General features: G+C 35.5%; 1 protein-coding gene across 1 annotated transcript in view; it reads right to left on the bottom strand.

Annotated features, from left to right (window-relative positions):
- Positions 1-19,268, bottom strand: part of thada (THADA armadillo repeat containing) — a 140,054-nt gene that overhangs the window by 68,055 nt on the left and 52,731 nt on the right. The window contains 2 exon segments of the mRNA XM_051126745.1: positions 6,978-7,109; positions 12,611-12,700. Of these exon segments, the coding sequence (XP_050982702.1) occupies positions 6,978-7,109; positions 12,611-12,700 (222 nt within the window).

Genomic DNA, 19,268 nt, shown 5'->3' on the forward strand with positions numbered 1-19,268 from the left:
TTGTCCTCACTGTGAAAAGATGAACTTCAAAATCATACAGTCATTGTTGGAAAGGATTCAAATACTCAAAAAAGCTGAAAACCAAAGAATCAGTGAAACCTGAAGGATTTTTCTGAAAAACAGCGGGCAATTTAACTGTTCAGGAAGGGACTTATGACCAACTATCACTAAACCAAAATTGGATCATCCAGGTAACAACACAGTATTAAAGGAGTCCACTTCCAAAACAAAGATTCATATATAATGTACTCACCCCATTGTTATCCAAGATATTCATGTCTTTTTTTAGTTATAAAGAAATTGGTTTTTGAGTTAAACATTTCAGCATTTTTCTCCATATAATGGACTGATATGGTGCCCCGATTCTGAACTTCCAAAATTCAGTTTAAATGCAGCTTCAAACGATCCCAAATGTGGTTGTAAATGATCCCAGCTGAGGAAGAAGGGTCTTATCTTTCGAAACGATTGGTTATTTTCAAAAGAAAAATACAATTTAAATACTTTTTAACAAAAAGCACTCGTCTTGCCTTGCTCTCGTTGAACTCTGTGTATTCAGGTTCAAGACAGTTAGTGTATAAAAAAAAAAAACTTTCAAAGTGAACATGCAAAGATCATCAAACACCCTTAACAAAAAACAGTGATATAGGATGATTTTGAGGGAGAACATGAGATGGGAGTTTTTCGACATACCCTAACTGTCCTGAACCGGAACAAAAACAGTTTAGGCAGAGTGAGACAAGATGAGCTTTTGACATTAAAACATATATAAACTGTATTATTTTTATTAAAATAACCGATCGTTGCGCTAGATAAGATCCTTCTTTCTCGGCTGGGATCGTTTACAACCGCATTTGGGATCATTTGAAGCCGCATTTAAACTGCATTTTGGAAGTTCAAAATCGGGGCACCATATCAGTCCATTATATCGAGAAAAATCCTGAAATGTTTACCTCAAAAAACATGATTTCTTTAACACCCCATTGGATGACAATGGGGTGAGTACATTATATGTCAATCTTTGTTTTGGAAATTGACTTCTCCTTCAAGAATGAAGCGCATGTAAACTTTTAAACATTTTTCTTTGAACTTTTAACTTTTTAAACATAAATTCAGCTATTATTTTCTCTTGTGGACTATATGTAAATGTCTATTATGAAAAATCTTATTCAGGTCAATACTGAAAAACAAAACAAAAAAAAAACACAAACAAACATGCATTGGTTGATCTCATACATTATTTTTGTGTCAAAAAAGCTGCTATTGTCCACTTTCAAGGCATTGCGAGTTCACGTTTTGCCACAGAAGCTGACAAGCGGCCTTGTTGTTTGTGAACAGAAGTTGATAAGTCCAGTTTAGCAAATTTAGCTGTATTCAGGTCAGGTGACAAGGCTGCCAGTGACCGCAAAAAGACACTCTAGATGAGAGGAGTTTTGTCAAAGCTGACTAATAGCGAACGAGGATGGATCATTTCGACAAACTTCATGAACCCGTGTTATCTTCTCGAGAGCACAAAAGGAAAATGAAAAGCTGAAACTTTTTCACAGAACCTTGCTAAAACAGCATGTTACAATGGTAAGAGAAAAGCTGCTCCCTGTATTGCGTGTAATCACCACCATACAGTCTATGATCACAACAACAAAGCTTGTCAGGCGTCTACATTGTCAGCTGAGGAGATTACAAAGATAAAACGAGTGTGTGTTTTTTTTTTTTGGTGAATCTGAAACTTATTACCTTTCTCAGAGTGTGTGTGTGTGAGCATGAGAGCACGCGGACAGAACATTCCCAGCACAAACATCAGTGAAAATAATGTCACAGAGAGGAAACTGGTTAGAGTTCAAGACTTTCGGTCACCAAAGCGAAAGGCAGCAACAGTTGTGCACGTTCACACACCTGTACACAACAGGCTCATGTGACTATCTAACGTGCTGAGCTCACCATTTCACTCTGAACTGGGTCATTACCAGGACCATTAGTTTCAACAGAAGTTCTCTTCCAATAGATACTCTACATCACAAACAGTTAATATCAAGACTAAGCTGGCAACAGCTTCACTATTACATCAGTCTAAAGCAAATAGTGAAGACATATAAAGAATTTAATATTTGTGGTCAACATTTTTGACAGGAAGCATTGAAAAAAATTACACACATTGCATGTGAATTAGAGTAACAACTCCAAGTTGTTGAATATTAAACAGGTGTTGATTTGTAAACAGGTGACCACATGTTAATGTGCTCACATGGCATAATATTTATTAATAGCCTCAGAATGGAGATAGTCTATATAAGTAGACTACATAGAAGGTCATGCTCTTATTTAAAAACAGAAAAGACAGTGTTTCTGCAGGTCTAAAAAAGTCTTAAATTGCTTTTCCGTGAATTAAGGTCTTAAATCAGAGCAGCAAGTTATAAATTCACATGATCTTGGCATTAATTTTCGTGAGGGATTGTTTTCTCACGCGTTTCATTTTAAAGTGAAGTGAAAGGGTAATTTCTGTGCTACATGGCTTTGGTCGCACAATATTCATTAAAGGGGTCATCGGATGCCCATTTTCCACAAGTTGATACGATTCTTTAGGGTCTTAATGAAAAGTCTAGAATATACTTTGATTAAAAATTCTCAATGGTAGTGTAAAACAACACCCCTTTTACCTTGCCAAATTGAGCTCTGCAAAAATCACCTCAATCTAAGGGGTTGTTCCTTTAAATGCTAATGAGCTCTGCTCGCCCCGCCCCTCTCTTCTCTCTGTGGAATGACGATCTTGTTTACTTTAGCCACATTTAGCCGCTAAACTTCCTAACTACCATGTTATAAGGAAAGGTGATCGCAAAGATTCATATAAAAACCCTTATACTCACTTCTGCTGTAAGTGAAGCTGGATCATGAATGATTCGCGTGAACATAGACGGATATATGTAGATCGGGAGGCGCATTCCCTTCACAAACAAACGTAATCTACTGCATCTTCAGCAGCTCAGATGTCGGGAGTAAATGACAACCACTATGTTCATTATTACATCCAGCAACACAACACCTCAATCGCTTAATCAGAGATATTCTTGTCTAACTTACATCCCTGCTTCGGCATCGAAACAAGGAAAGTTACTGAACTGTGAGAGCTGGTCTGAGGTAAGAGCTCATGTCAATCAACTGGGAGCGGTCTCTGTGACCGCACACCGACAGGCATCTGAGAACGGCTCGATTTGAAAAAGGGGATATTATTTTTACAGATTAATTATCAATGACCCCTTTAAACAAGACACGGTAGATGGCGGTACATGCTGCTTCATCTGTCAGTCACCCGGAGAAGAACTTGTCGCTTTGATTTTTTTTGGCAATAAAAATCTCTTAGTTCAGTCAAAGAACAGACAATACATTTAAAACTGAACGTGGCTGCTCAATGCAGTGTGCTGAACGACAGTCGCATCGCAGATCAGATTTCATTTATCATGTGAAGCGAGTGAGTCGATCTGACTGACAAGAAGTGAGAGGTGAGAAAGACAAGAGCAATGGCGGAAGACTTTCAAAATGAAATGCAAAAGCGCCCGTTTTAAAAATATTTTGGAACATCAAAGTGTATGCCGTGCTTCCAAGCTTTCTTATTCGTTTTGCTAATAAATGCTCTACGTTTCCAAACTGTTTGGTTACATAGTGTTTCGTGATTTTCAGTTTTGTATACCTATTTAAACTTTGTATAAGTTATTATTTTATATTAGGCATTTAACATGGTGTATTATTTGTTTTGTTAATAAAAGTTTGTTACGTTAATCCTGTTAATTTAAAAGTGAAAGTAAAATGCGCACAACACATTTACAAGCTACTTAAAACCGAAGGAAAGTAAAGAAAATTGGGAAAACTTAAACTAAAAAACAAACAACTGCCTGATGCTGAATTGCCGCTAATTTGAAAGTGAAAGTAAACGTGCACGGCGCTTTTAATGAAGGAAAGCGAGTAAAAGAGGGAAAACTGAAACAAACTAAAAACAAACAATTGCTAGACGTTGAATTGCTGCTAATTTGAAAGTGAAAGTAAAACTTGAACTATACTTAGAGAATATATTGTTGTATTGTTTTCCCTTTGATTTTTTTTTACTTACATTTTCTTTAGTTGGTCTTAATAAGGTCTTAAATTTACCCTCATAAAACCTGCAGAAACCCTGAAAGAAATCCTAATGTATTATGGCTCTGTTCCAAAACCTAGCAAGCTGCCTTGTCTACATAAACAGTATACTAATGGTGTGTTCACACCAAAAGCAAGGCGAATATTTGCTCCAGATTACTCGTGGGGTGTTTTGTACAACTAAAAACAAAGACAATATTTTGATACAACCGAACTTATCAAACCGAATGTGTCAACAAGTTCTTTGCTGATTGGCTTGCGTGACAATGCATCATGCGAATTTTTAAACTTGCGCTGAAGACATGATTGTGGCGAATATTGCACATTCACGGCACACAAACCAATTTGTGTCTATGTAAACACTCGTGATAATTAACACCATAAGTGCACAGGACTTGAATCACATTTTTTTTTTAAAGAGAGTATATCTTTAGCATGTTGCTAAGCTGGTAACAATACTCACAATTTTCACAAGAACACACAAATTATGTACAAAATTGTTTTTTTTTTTTTTTTTGGTCTGACTGTGATCTATTTTATAAACAAATTTTAGTATTTATTGAGTTACAAGCATCTATAACCTACATTTTTTTTCAGGGTTTCTACAGATATGAACAAGTGAAATTTAAGACTTTTTAAGACCTTTTAAAGGGGTCATCAGATGCAAAGTTCACTTTTACATGTTGTTTGAACATTAATGTGTGTTGGCAGTGTATGTACAAATCTACCCTACAATGACAAAAATCCAGCCAGTGGTTTTTAATTAATCTGTAAAAATAATTTCCCCTTTTTCAAATCGAGCCATTCTTAATACCACCTTGTATGAAATTGAAGACCTAAACCTGTAAAGGAAATGCACAGTTACTACTATATTCAGGGGACTTTTCATATCAGCAGACAATATTCCACAAAAAATATCCCCACAAAAGCATAACATCAACGAGATTTTTGGTGGTGTAAACAATTTATTCTGAAGCAATATTTTTTATCAGCGTTCTATCAGCTTTTACATACTTAAATCTGCATATATTTGTTCAACTTTATAAAGGCCTATTTTTTTACTTTTTAAATGTGTGAATCACCTTTCATTTCAAATTATTACAATTTATCAATAAATTCCATACGGCTGTTACCAGTCGGATTGAATCATTTACACTGCAAAATTATGACTCCAATAAATAATGTTATGATATTCATGTTCTAAATACATTTATGAATATTCAAATAAGAAATGTTGGGGTAAACATACTATTCAAATGTACTAATGCTTAAACATACTAAACTATCAGTAGGAGGTGGTAAGTCACTTAATGAGTGAGTCATTGAGTCGTTCATTCAACTGATTCGTTCAAAACACTGAATCATTTGGTAATAAAATCAGAAGAATCATTCTTGCATTTTGATGATTCGCTGTTTTTTTTTTTGGTGGGGGGGGGGTTGTCACTTAAGTTTTAATCAGGCTGTTTGTCTGATCAGGCAAGTAAAAAAAAAAAAAAAAAAAACAAAAAAAACATTTAGACTAGCTAGAAGGCTGGTGGTCAGCTAGCTGTAGTTCGATCTATATTTATTATTATTATTATTATTGAGAACATTTTACACAGAAAAAAGGTTATCAGTTACCAGGTTACCAGTATTCTGCTACTGTGACCCGTCAGAGGGGGTGATTGTAAAAATGATTGTAAAATGTCATTGGGTCCGTCAAACTGAAGATATTTTAAAGATAATGTGACCACAAATATAAACAATTGAATTGGAATTTAAAACATTTTAAGACTTTTTAAGGGCCCATGGACACCCCGTTTTTGACTTGTTGGCCATCGTGGAAGGAAAATGAGAGGCACGAGTTTGTCTACTTTTGAGAAAAGTAACCAAAGACTCATTGCACCTTTAAAAAAAAAGTCTGAAATGAGGTGTGTAGCCTGAAAGAGAAAAAAAAAAAAAAAAAAAAAAAAACACACAACTGATAAATGCAGACATAAATGCAAAAAGAGGCCCTTAAAAAGGCAACAGTCTGCACTTTTTTTTCAGTAAAGCAGTGGCTTTTTTATCTTGGATTTGTTTTTTTGTCATTTTTATATTGTGCAGGCCTAATTTTTTAGAAAAAGTCTTTCTGTTTGAGTGCGAGCTTATGGTTACAAGGTTATGCAACACAGAATACATGTTATTTTATCGTTTTGCCTGAAAACTGATGAAATTGCAAAATGTATTCAACGCGAAATGAGATTTTAAATGGTGTCAGTCATGCGTGTTGCATGCAAAGTCAGGAGCTGTGTTATCAGAAGCAGCAGTGGGAGCAAGACTTCTCCACCCTCATTTTGAGCCAAAACAAACATCATCCTGCTATTGTTTCTTTCATCCAAATAGATCTATTGCTCCCCAGCTGGAGGAACATAGTGTTCTGTGACACACAAACGGGAGTGGAAAGGATTACTCCTGGCTCTGAGATCACAACCGTGACCTATCCCTCACTCTCTTTCTGTGTGTGTGTAAAAGACACGTCTATGTTTGGATGCCACTACAGGTACTTGTAGAATGTGTTCCAAAAATATTTTTCCTACTCTGTCTAAACAACGAAAAAATGTGTGAACGGGAACATCAACAGTAGCTGCACGTCTCAAGCATTACAAATTGTAAGAGAAGAAAAAATGTGGAGGAAGAGGGAAAAAAATCTATTGCGGGAATGGATGCGTCGAGTTGAAGGATAGGAGGATATGCAATGGGAGCAGCCTGTGAGACTAGAGGGCTGGGAGATAGTCAGCTGAATCAAATCAAAATTTTATTTATAAGCTAAAACTTTCAGTGCAGCTCATCTCTTGGTCAGCATGACATTTAAAGGTGATCTAATTGTCTATACTTACCTGATGATTAAGGGCATAAAGGGAGCTAATCCCAGAGGAGATGATGAACCATCCATAGGAGACGGGTAGAGGCGACCCAAAACCAATAACAACAAGAAAAGACTGGGGTGCAGCTTCACCTGCCCTGAATCACTAAAAGAGAGAGAAAGAGAATACATTACTCTGGCTTATTTCACTTACTTACCTAAAATACTTCACTTACGTACCTATCTTAACTAAGAAGTTAACTTACTTAACTTTACTAATGTAACCAACTAAAGTTACTTACTAAATTACCACAACTTAAAATACTAATATATTTAACACAAATAAATTATTTTGATAACGCAACATATTTTTCTTAAACTAGCAAAGTTTCATTCACTTTATAACTAACTGAACTAAACTACCTGTATGTGGCTTCATAATGTCTCAAACTTAAACTAGAATAACTTCCCCAAAAATCTAACTGAACTAAACTAGCTTATAATACCTATACATAACTTCATACGTTCTTCACTAGCTTCTTTCACTCACTAACATGTTTAACTAACAGAACCAACCTAACCTACCTGGGTGTGAATTCATAGCTTCTTTAACTAACTTATTTAACATGATTAGCTAACAAAACTTCCTCTACATACATAGTAACTAACTGAACTAACCTAACTTACAGTACCTATACATGACTTCATAAAATTTCTAAATACTAAACTAGCATAGCCTCCTTCACTTACTAACATGTTTAACTAACAGAACTAAACTAAACTAACTTATCTGTATGTGACTTCATAGCTTCTTAACTACCTTATTTAACTAGTATAATGTAGTTAATTAACATAACTTCCTCTACATACTAATGTAACTAACTTAACTAACCTAACCTACCTAGAAGCGTTTTTATAACTTCTCCAATTACTAAACTGGCGTAACTTCGTTCACTTATGAACACATATAACAAAATTAACTAACTTAGCTGTATGTACCTTTATGACTTATCTCGTACTAATTTTACTAGCTTAGCTTCCTCCACTTACTAATGCAACTAACTGAACTAACCTGAGTGACTTTATAACTGTCTAAAATAACTAGCATAACTTCCTTGACTTAATAATATATGAACCTAACTTACCTGGATGTGCCTTCATAATTTCTCTAATGTAACTAGCATAACTTTCTTCACATACTAACATATATAAATAACTGAATTAACCTGACTTACCTATATGTGACTTCATAACTTCCCCAACTTATTTATTTAACTAGTATAACTCATCTATGTTTTAACTCCTTTAATTATTAAACTAGCATAACGCCCTTCACTCACTGACATGTATAACTAACAGTACTAACCTAACTTACCTGTATGTGGCTGCTTAAATTCTTTAAATTTACTTAACTAGTATAACAGTTAACTAACTAACAACTTTCTCTACATACTAATGTAACTCACTTAACTAACCTAGACGCATTTCATAACTTTTCTAATTACTAAACTGGCATAACTTCTTTCACTTGCTAACATATATAACAAAATTAACTAACTTATCTATATGTGACTTTATAACTTAACTCTTATTTATTTTACTAGCATAGCTTCCTCCACTTACTAATGTAACTAACTGAACCTGTCTGACTTTGTAATGTGTCTAACTTAACTAGCATAACTTCCTTGACCTACTAACAGAATAGCCTAACTAAATTGTATATGACTTCATAATTTCTCTAATGTAACTAGCATAACTTCCTTCACATACTAATATAAAGAAATAACAGAATTAACCTATACATGACTTCATAACTTCTCCACATAACTTATTTAATTAGTATAACTTACTTTAATAGCATAACTTTCTCCAGATACAAATATAAGTTACTAACTGAACTAATCCGAGTCATCCATGTGATTCATAACTGCTTTAATGATTAAACTAACATAACACCCTTCACTTATGTAACTAATGTCACTAATGTAAAAAAGTTTGGTAAGGTCAGTGCTGTTAGTTATATATCCCAACAAGTGAAGGGCGTTATGCTGGTTTAATCATTAAAGTAGTTACGAATCACATAAAAGAGTTAGATTAGTAACTGTACTAAACTGCGTAACTTTAAAATTTATCTAATCTATGTGGCTTAGTTTCTTTCCTTAGTAACATATATAACAAAATTAGCTAACAGCTATGTGTGACTTTATTACTTGACTCTTACTAATTTTACTAGCATAGCTTCCTGCACTTACTAATGCAACTATCCGAACTAATCTGCATGACTTTATAACTAGTCTAACTTAACTAGCATAACTTTCTTGACCTACTAACAGAATAACCTGAATAACTTGCCTGTATGTGACTTCATAACTTCTCTGTCACACTTTATTTTAAGGTCCAATTCTCGCTATTAACAAACCGTTAACTACAAGTTTTGCCTCAAGAAACTCCTATTATGTTGCTTGTTAATAGTTAGTAAGGTAATTGTTAAATTTAGGTATTGGGTAGGATGAAGGATGTAGAATATGGTCATGCAGAATATGTGCTTTATAAGTACTAATAAACAGCCACTATGCTAGTAATATGCATGCTAATAAGTAGCTAGTTTGAGTAGTGTGAATACTAAAGTGTTCCCTATACTAAAGTGTCACCAACTTCTCCAATGTAACTAGCACTACGCCCTTCACTGACATAACTAACATAACATACAACAGCACTAACCTTACCAAACTTACCTGTGTGACTTCATAACTTTTGTTATTTCACTAGCATAGCTTACTCCACTTACTAATGTAACTAACCGTACTAGCCTATAATTTGTCCAACTTAACTTGCATAACTTCCATCACTTATTAACATATAAGTAAAATAATGAACCTAACTAACTTACCTATATGTGATTTCATGTAACTTCCTTCACATACAGTACTAACCTAACTTCCCGATGTGACTTCATAACTTCTCCAACTAACTTATTTAACTAGTATAACTTACAAGTATACCTTACTAGTATAACTAACTTATAACTTTAACTAGTATAACTTAACTCCAGATACAAATGTTACTAACTGAAGGAATATAACTCATCTAGACGTGATATCATATCTTGTTTAATGATTAAACACCCTTCACTTACTGACATAATGACCTTCACTTATTGACATGACTAACAATACTAACCTAACCACAGGGTGACCACCTGTCCCGCTTTGCGTTGTACCGCACAGCATTTTCACCCTTTGTCCCGCACATCGCATATTGAGAAAATGTCCCGCATTTTGATCAGTCTGTTGGTTTTTAAAGATCATACTAAGAAAACGTCCATGCGTTCTTTTGTCTTTTTAAGAAAGCTTTTTATTTATTCTTTTTCCGGCATAGTTTCTGCACAAAGGATTTGCGGACCTCATTAAGTGATCTAGCACCACCGACAAAAGTGGTCGAGCACACACGGAAAAATACAATATTTTCCATTCATTTTAACCAATTTTTAAAAACTCTCGTCTGAAAGCTGCAAAGCTGCTTTCTTCTTATTTTAATAGTTCGTTTGAGGGGGTTTCTATGGCGTTATTTTAAATGAAAAATGTCTAGCGCAAATATTTGTAATGCGGGGCGCATCAAAATGTGCAAACACAAATCTCTTCTCTCGCAGGTGGATTTTCTTCACTCTCATAAAAAAAGACGCACTTTCACTCGCTTGCAGGATCAGTGCATATGACAATGATGTATTAGTATTTACACAGCAGAAGAGTAGAAAATGTATCAGTCTCACACGTGTCCCGCATTGTCCCACAAAATCACATCTATGTCCCGCCAACAGCCCTATTGCCAGGTGGTCACCCTACCTAACCAACATACCTGCACTTGACTCCATAACTTCACTTATTACTAAACTAGCATTTGCTAAACTGCACTTACTAACATATACATTTACATATATATATACATATATATACACATACACACACACACACACATATATATATATATATGTATATTATAACTGGTCTTTTAGCTGAGGGTTTCAGAATTAGCGACCAGCTATTCCAAACGCATATGGCAATAACAGTTTCAATGACAAGATGAGCACATGTACACATGGTCACCATTACTATCCCAATGACCCCTTCACTTCCTTTCTCTTTTACTACATTTCTGCACATGTTTCTCTGACAGTCCAGTGGAAATTCAAGACTTAAGCCAGAGCAAACACAAGAAAAAAACAGACAGAAAACACACGCAAATGTAAATTACTCATATCTTTCTATTACTCTGCAAGGGCCAAAACCTGTTCTGTTCTCCACAGGCTGTGAGCTTTCCACGGCACAGCTGCCAGCTGTGGATACGCTTGTCATTATTACATCAAACATGGCCAAGCTCCCCACCACCAAGGGGTCCCAGGAGCCCGTAGACCCCGGGCCAGAGCGCAGGAAATGCTATTTTGCTAATCAGGGCCCGGGTAATGCGTTTAGAGTCTGATTTCAGTCAGGCACAGTGTGGGACAGCCAAGAACTTGAGATCGCCACCAAGCCCAGGGAGATCGAAGCGTTAAACCTCGTGCGCAAGCTGGAAGGGGAGTGCGAGAACGAACCAATGAAATATGATAAATCAGGCGAATGGAAAAAGACATTAAAATGAGCGAAAAAGTTCAGCGAGGGTGAAGAGGTGATAAGACTGGAAGAAAATGTGAGATTAGCAAAGCGAGTTTCAGTCTTGGCTCCACTTGGCCCGGTCTTTTCATCTCATTTCATCTCTGGTGCATGTCCAACCGAACCCTCTCGGCGCTCGTTTCCCATGTTAAACGTTTAAAACTGTTATAAACCCCTCAAGCCGAGGCAAATCGTTCATCACGATTTCATCCGCGCTCGTGAAATCTTCATATCGCGAACCGGTTTACAAATTGCAAGGAGGGCGATGAACCGTATTCCAGCGTTCCCACATGCTTTTTACAGCCTGCTTTCCAGATAAAAGAAACATTCTGGATTACACTTCAATAGGAAAAACTTCTCAATCACGCTAAACGGCGAACTCCCCCCTAGACATCCCAAGACGCTCTTTTCATATTTGGTAAAGGTGGGTGGCGCAAACCGCTTCGCGCTTCTTTCTGCCCTTATTTATATGCTAAATAATTTATAGGCGGTATAAAATACGAGCGTTGCTTGGCAAGCGGGACGCGAAGACTAGGCCGTGGGAACGAGTCAGACCGCTCGTAGCTAAAGGAGAGAACGCCAGACTGAAAACGCATTAAAATAATTTGATACATATTAAGATAATATTGGCTCAAGGGCCTCTTGCACAACGCAAGTGCTTTTTGGAAGAGCCGCGCATCAGTCTGTGGAGAAATTAAATGAGGGAGATAAGAGACTAGCATGTTCTCACAGTCGTCTGGATCCAACATGGCCGAAACTCCCACACGTGGTTTACTTATCGGAGCCATCTCAGCTAGGAATCTGTCCATCAGTGTGGTCAAAATGCTTAATAGGTCTAATGAGGCACTTAAACGATTTCATATAAGGGCCTCGGAGAAATTAAAGAAGGGTGAGAAGAAGAACTGGGTCCGTTTAGCCAGCGCTGGGATCGTTCAGCTCCTTAACAACATCCGACGCAAATCGCACACACATTGCGGGGCCCTGTGATGTTATGGGGGGGCTTTTGTTGGGAAATTCTCACCTGTTCACAGTGGCTGCAGCTTCCTGTAGCTGACTGAGGAGGAAGGGATAGAGGGCAGGAAAACGAGTGAAAAACTCTCGGCCGGTCATCCTGATAAGAGAAGACAGAGAGAAAGAGAGAGAGAGAGAGAGGTTACGGTATGTGTAGGAATGGATATGAGAATTATATTTGGCAGTATTTTGCAGACGAGAGAACCAGCTTAACAGCTTTGGCCAGTAATTGAAAGACAAATGCTATAATATTTTTTCATATTTTGCATACAGCAAATGTGCATTTTAAAGTTTTTTAGTATCTAACAAACTTGTTTGCATAGCCATAGATCTTGATTTCAAATTCTTGATTTAAAACCATGCTGCGATATATACATTTGGTTATGACACATTCACTGTGGACTGTATGTAAAATTTGTGTCAGCTGATCTATTTTTGAGAAAATATGATTCCCAGTGTGCACAGGCATGTGTTATCTACTACCTTTAAATTAAAAGTGATATCACTTTTAATATTAAAAATATATATTGTATATATTGTAGTCCGTCTTGCAATCAGATTTTAGGTAAAGATAGTCCCCACAAATAATAAAATAAAATAAAATAAAATAAAAACTAAAACAGAATCTCTCTCTTTCTCAGCTTGCACCCTTAATCGGGGGTCATAAAATGTAAAATATAATGTTTTATATATATATATATATATATATATATATATATGAATTAAATTAAAAATATATAAAATTAAAAGAAAACTAAATAAAATAAAAATAAAATAGAACAGAATAAAATACAAAATGGAATAAAATAATAAATAAAAATAAAAAACAAAAAGAAAAGAATAGAAAATAAAATGGGAAACAATTAAAAATAAAATACAATACAATAAAATATAAAATTAAATAAATAAAAACTGAATAATACAATAGAACAGAATACAAAAAAAATTCTAAAAAGTTTTAAATTAAAAGTAAAATTAAAGTAAAATTTAAAAATCTAAATGAAAAAAATAAAATAAAATAAAATAAAATAAAAATAAAATATAACAGAATAAAAAATAAAATGGAATAAAATATAAATTAAAAAATAAATACATATAAAATTAATAAAATAAAATCTAAAATAAAAATAATGAAACAACAATAGAATATAAAAATAATTAAATAAAAATAAAAATATCAAATGAATTAAAAAAATAGAATAAAAAATAAAATACAATAAAATACAAAGGCATGCAACACATGACAATCACACGAGTGAATAAAGGAAATAAATATCTGCATGCTATAAGGGTGTGAATTACAAGTTTTAATATGTATCTTCATATGTATTTATATATTTAATTGTAACTTTAAATTGATTTTAAAGTGTAATTTTGGCCACCCCAGAAATGGGTCATAACATTGAAATTACCTGAGAAATTAAATATGCTACATTAACCTACTCATTTATGCAATTTATTGCATGGACAAAGCAAGAACATTGTGTGCAGTGCAGTCAAAAGCTCGCCCTCTTTTATTTGTTGAACTGAATGCAAGAAGCAAACTGTCTGCTTAACCACAGTGTAAACAATAACAGTGAAATAAGGATGTGTGGTTTAGCTTTCAATCAATGTTGCATTCGCTACTATAGCAACAGTAGGTAAAACCCCTGCATTTAATTTAAAGTGAAAATAAGATAAGACCTCATGCCATGGAGAGGTGTTATATAATGTCTGGTATAAATAAATCAAGTCATCAAGCTATCAAGAATAACACAATGCACCAGTGAAGAAACCATGAGCCAGGGAAAGAGAACAGAGTGGGCAGTTTTTCACAATTCATTCAAGTTTAAGATTTAATGGGCAAGTGCACAAGCTGCAGACATAACACCAACATTTAAAAATTAAATAAATAATGCAAAAATTTTTAAAGATCTTAAATATCATCCTACCAAGACATTATTGGGAGATATTGAGTGACAACTGATAATTATAGAAATTGTATCTATTCCACTGTACAATCACTGTTTTACATTATATTAGGGCTGATATATAATGTATTTTTTTTTTGTTTTGGACCAATGAATCTTTGCACTGGTGATCATCAGCACTGCATGCAAAAGGAATTATATATATATATATATATATATATATATATATATATATATATATATATATATATATATATATATATATCGTAAATGTATGAGGTGGGAAAGGGAGGCTTTTACCCCACATACGGGTTAAAAAGACTCACCAGTGTGGGGTACAAGGCACAGTATTGATACAAATACTTTACCTAAAATAATGTTGTTGTTTTTTTTTTTAATAATGACTAAGTTAATAATAAGTTAATACTTAATAATGACTAAGTTAATACAAAACAATCACTTTAGCAAAGTTGGCACTATTTTCTGCTTATTTTGATAAATAAAATAATTTTTGTTCAACAAATATGAAGATGTATGTTAATATAAAACATTTTAAAATACAGAAACAAAATCATTTTCAAATGTAAAGGCTCTGAAAGCATTGCAGGAAATCCCATAATTTAACATAGATTTACAGTAGTAACAACAAATGATATTTTATTATATGATACGATTAATGTTTTTAAAAAATGTTGGTTTCATTCTAAACACGGTGATTATGTCTAATATGGACATAATATATGATATTCACCATCTGAATCTAACCATGTCAGGTTGGAAAGTGTGGAAAAGTCTGCCTTCCATCAATTATCATGTTAATTATTGTGCCTTTATGCCCCAACAACAGCAGCCCCCCCAAACCTCCCCTATCAAGTTATAGTTCAGACACAGGCCGGGCCTCGGGTCTGTTTTAGGCTTCTCCTTATTTTGATATTTTATACATACACCAATTATGGTGATGAAAATAAATTTCCGCGCTGGTGGAAACACCACGAGACTTCACTTTTGCTTTCACTTTCGAGACCGGTTCGGAAAGCGTTTAGTGTCTCCGCCAGCAGCAGCAAATCAGCGCAGCTGGAAGAGATCCACGTTCAAGCGCACGCAATAGGCTGAAAATGTCACAAAGCACCATCAAACGTAATTACAATGAATGTTCCGGGGGAAATAAGAGGATATTTAAATTATTTATTAATAAACCAGTGTTTTCAGTGTCGCAAGGATGAAGTTGCAGATCCTGACTCGGACGTGCCTTTAGAGAGATGCATCTTTAAAAATTACATGTAGAAAGAGTTTTTGTGACAGAGTATTTGTTTTATTTCGTTAATTAATCATTTCAAGCTTTCTATAGATATATGTATCATGTCTGTGAGGTATGCATTTGCTGAGTTTCGGTTCATTTTTGTGAAGGGCTCCTGTTGAGGCAACAGAAAGCGCATCATGTTTGTTTTCTTTATTTAATAAAAGCACCTTTTGCAACATTTTGATGATGCTGTGAGTGCACACAAATAAAAGTTGACCCTTAACAGTTGCGAAAGATGTATTATGAGCAAAAATGACAGAATATTTTTAATTGTTTCCACTGAAAAAAAAAAAAAAAAAAAAAAAAAAAAAAAAAATGCAAGTCATCGCGCTGGCGCCTCAATTTCCTGCAATGTGCCTTTAGCTTCCACTCTCCACACAAATTTGGGTATGCGTCTAATAGCGCACATTTCTCTAAGTTTAACGTTGCAACTAACATTGTTTTATACTTGAACTCTTTTGGGCCTATATCTATAGATTTTATTTTAAACAAGTCGTGATGATTTGAGAAGGCAAAATTGATCAAACAGTCCTTACTTTAAAAAACAAAAACTTTAGGCTATATTTAATGAACAAAAATGCTCCAAACGTTTTTCTAAATAACAAATTTGTTAACACTTAACAAATGAATGAAACGAAATAAAATCACTTTGCCATTACATACAAAACTGAACTATTTCAATAGATGAAACAGTAGTATAAGCTGTTTTGGGAGAAGGGGGGAAAAGACGGGCTCGGGCCGATAATTCTGATAAGCTGTCGGACAAGGGCCAGGCTAGGAAATATATATGAGGCCCGTGCATGGGCTCTAATGAGCATTTATCCGAATACTTTAATTATTATTCAATGTTAGCAACACAGAAATGTAACCTATACCGTGTATCGTGGTCGTGAAGCTTGTTCAAACAAAGCTTAACTTACATGACCAGAGCTCTCTCGCGCGAAAGCACGTTTAAATATTCCGATGTGATTGCGATTTCAAAGGTTTTATATGCATGGCGAAATCATCATCATATAGCAGTAAGATTGCGTGTGTTTGAATCGAGCTCGCAACCTTTCAATGAATAATCCATATGAGTCTATAGCCCATGTATTTTTGTATGTCATAATTTGCACCAGACCTCAAAAGTTACCCGCGCCCAGGCCCGGGTGGACCCCCGGTTCCGCGATCCCCACTTCCGATCCCTCCGCGCCCCCCCTGTTGAGAACCACTGTCCTAGAGTTTTCAAGCTAGAACCACCAAACTCGGTTCCAGATCTTCAGACTGATCCGACTCGGGCTGCTGTATCTTTTCTAACTGATCCAATTCTAGTTTTCATAAAATTAAAGATTAAAAATCATAAAAATCCCACAGACTTACATTGACAGAATGTTCAAATGACCAACACTATTCAAACTCCAACTGTCAGAATTCAAACTTAAACTCCCAGAATCCCTTGAGACTAAATCAAGACTTCCCTTCTATGCACTATTTCTAATCAATACATTTCTAATCAAACTTCCATTCTATCTAATAGTTTTAATCTATTTATCTATCTAGCCAAGTCTAGCAACTAGAATCATGCTAGTAACTTGCTAATCATGCTAACGACATGTTAATAACTTGCTAATCATGCTAGCAACATGTTTATCATGATAGAAACAGACTAGCAACATGTTAATAACTTGCTAATCATCTTAAAAACTATTTCAAACTGAAAACCATCAAACTTAAAACTTTTCTTTTCAAATTTTCTGGTCCAGCTTTCTCAAGCCAACTTAAAGTTTGTTTTGACAAACTTTTTTATCTTTTTTATCTAGTTTAAAACCATCTTAAACAAAACTGAAAATCATTAAGAAGACCTTTGTCTCAAGATACATTTACGTTTATATTACGTTATATTTAAGTATTAGCGATTCTCATTTGCTACTTAAATCTACAACATTTTTAAAAATAATTAAAAAGTAACCAAAAATTAGATCAAGCAAGCACAGAATCGACTTTGCGCTGCTGCCCGCGATCGCGTCAAAGATCAGGCAAATTTGCACGTGCATCTTGAAAAGCGCATGTTTTGGGCATTGCTACGCCATGTTTTTCTGCCATCTAGTAGTTTAGAGGAAAATAGCATCAAAGGTGCCTTTAGCCCCGTTGCACCCTACGTTTTTTTGTCATGAGCTCAGGTAGCCATATTCTTACTCTACCATACAACATGAACCGTAAAATTTCACATCTCAGTGCATTATGAGACGGTTTCCTCCGCTAATTCTGCCAAAAGAAGGCATTTCCTTTCGGAACACCCTTTGCGCCAGGAACGTGCTGCCTACGTAGGCAGCTCACTAGATTTTGGAATGGAGCCGAAGTGACACGAGAGGAGAGAGAGCGACTGCAACCTTTAAAGGTCTGGTTTGTAAACCACTTCCTAAAGTCTGCGCTCTTTACAGCTCTATAAAGCTCTCATTAGCGCAGCCTCTGATGGAGCGCTGCAGGGACACGCGGCTCACCGGCCCTGTTTGTTTATTCCTTAGAAAGCGGCGCGGCTGGAATAAACCCTGGGAATTTCACTCGAGACAAACGCATGTGTGTTCAGAGAGGGCAAGGCAGACAGTGAAAGTGTATGCGTGTGTGACACACATAAACGTGGCTTTATTTAGCTAGGCCTCTGTGTTTAAGATAGACCTTCCAATAAAACGTTTTTTTCTGCATGTCTAACTGAAACAGCCCATACGGGGCTAACTTTAGCTCGAGAGCCAATGTTTCAAACACACATGTTGTGACTCCAGCTATGTAAAATACACACACACAAACACACCACATCCTGTTTCAACCGCTAATGCACACAGTCTGGTCTGAACTTAGGCCAGGGCGCTGTCATAGTAACAAGGTGGGTCAGCTTCGTCTGCAACCCGGCCACATGCTGCATGCTAGCAACATACACACACACACAAATGAGCTCTGACGTGGGCAAATGTGGTTACAGTTAAGCTCAACACAACCCTGCATACCTTCAGTACGGATTAGTGTCTTCCTGACAAAACACTTCCAAGATGTCCATAAATGCAGCCTGTCGAGCTTAAACAGTCTTTAACCTCTCTTGTTTGTCTTTACTTACATTCAAGAATGAATGTAAACTGATATACGTTAGCATATTACGTGTAATGCGCTCGAGTGTGTTACGTAGGGCCATTATAACCACAAATGCTGACCACACACACACTACGCTACAGTATTTCTTTAGCTAATTTGTTTATGTAACGTAATGCACATTCAGATCATGAAAACAGGAAACAAACTCTTTTTTCTGCATTGTGCACTGACGACTTAGGTCAGCCAATAAAAGTCTGAGTAACAACCAAACTCGCTCTGTATTCTGATGAGACCAAGCAAAAACAACTGAACAAAAGTGTCTTGTATGCATATGAAAACAGTCGACAAACATTTAAGGAGTCCAAACTAGGCGAGAAGATTGTATCAGATGCTAG

The sequence above is a fragment of the Labeo rohita genome, chromosome 13, assembly GCF_022985175.1.
Source record: "Labeo rohita strain BAU-BD-2019 chromosome 13, IGBB_LRoh.1.0, whole genome shotgun sequence".
Lineage (NCBI taxonomy): Eukaryota > Metazoa > Chordata > Actinopteri > Cypriniformes > Cyprinidae > Labeo > Labeo rohita.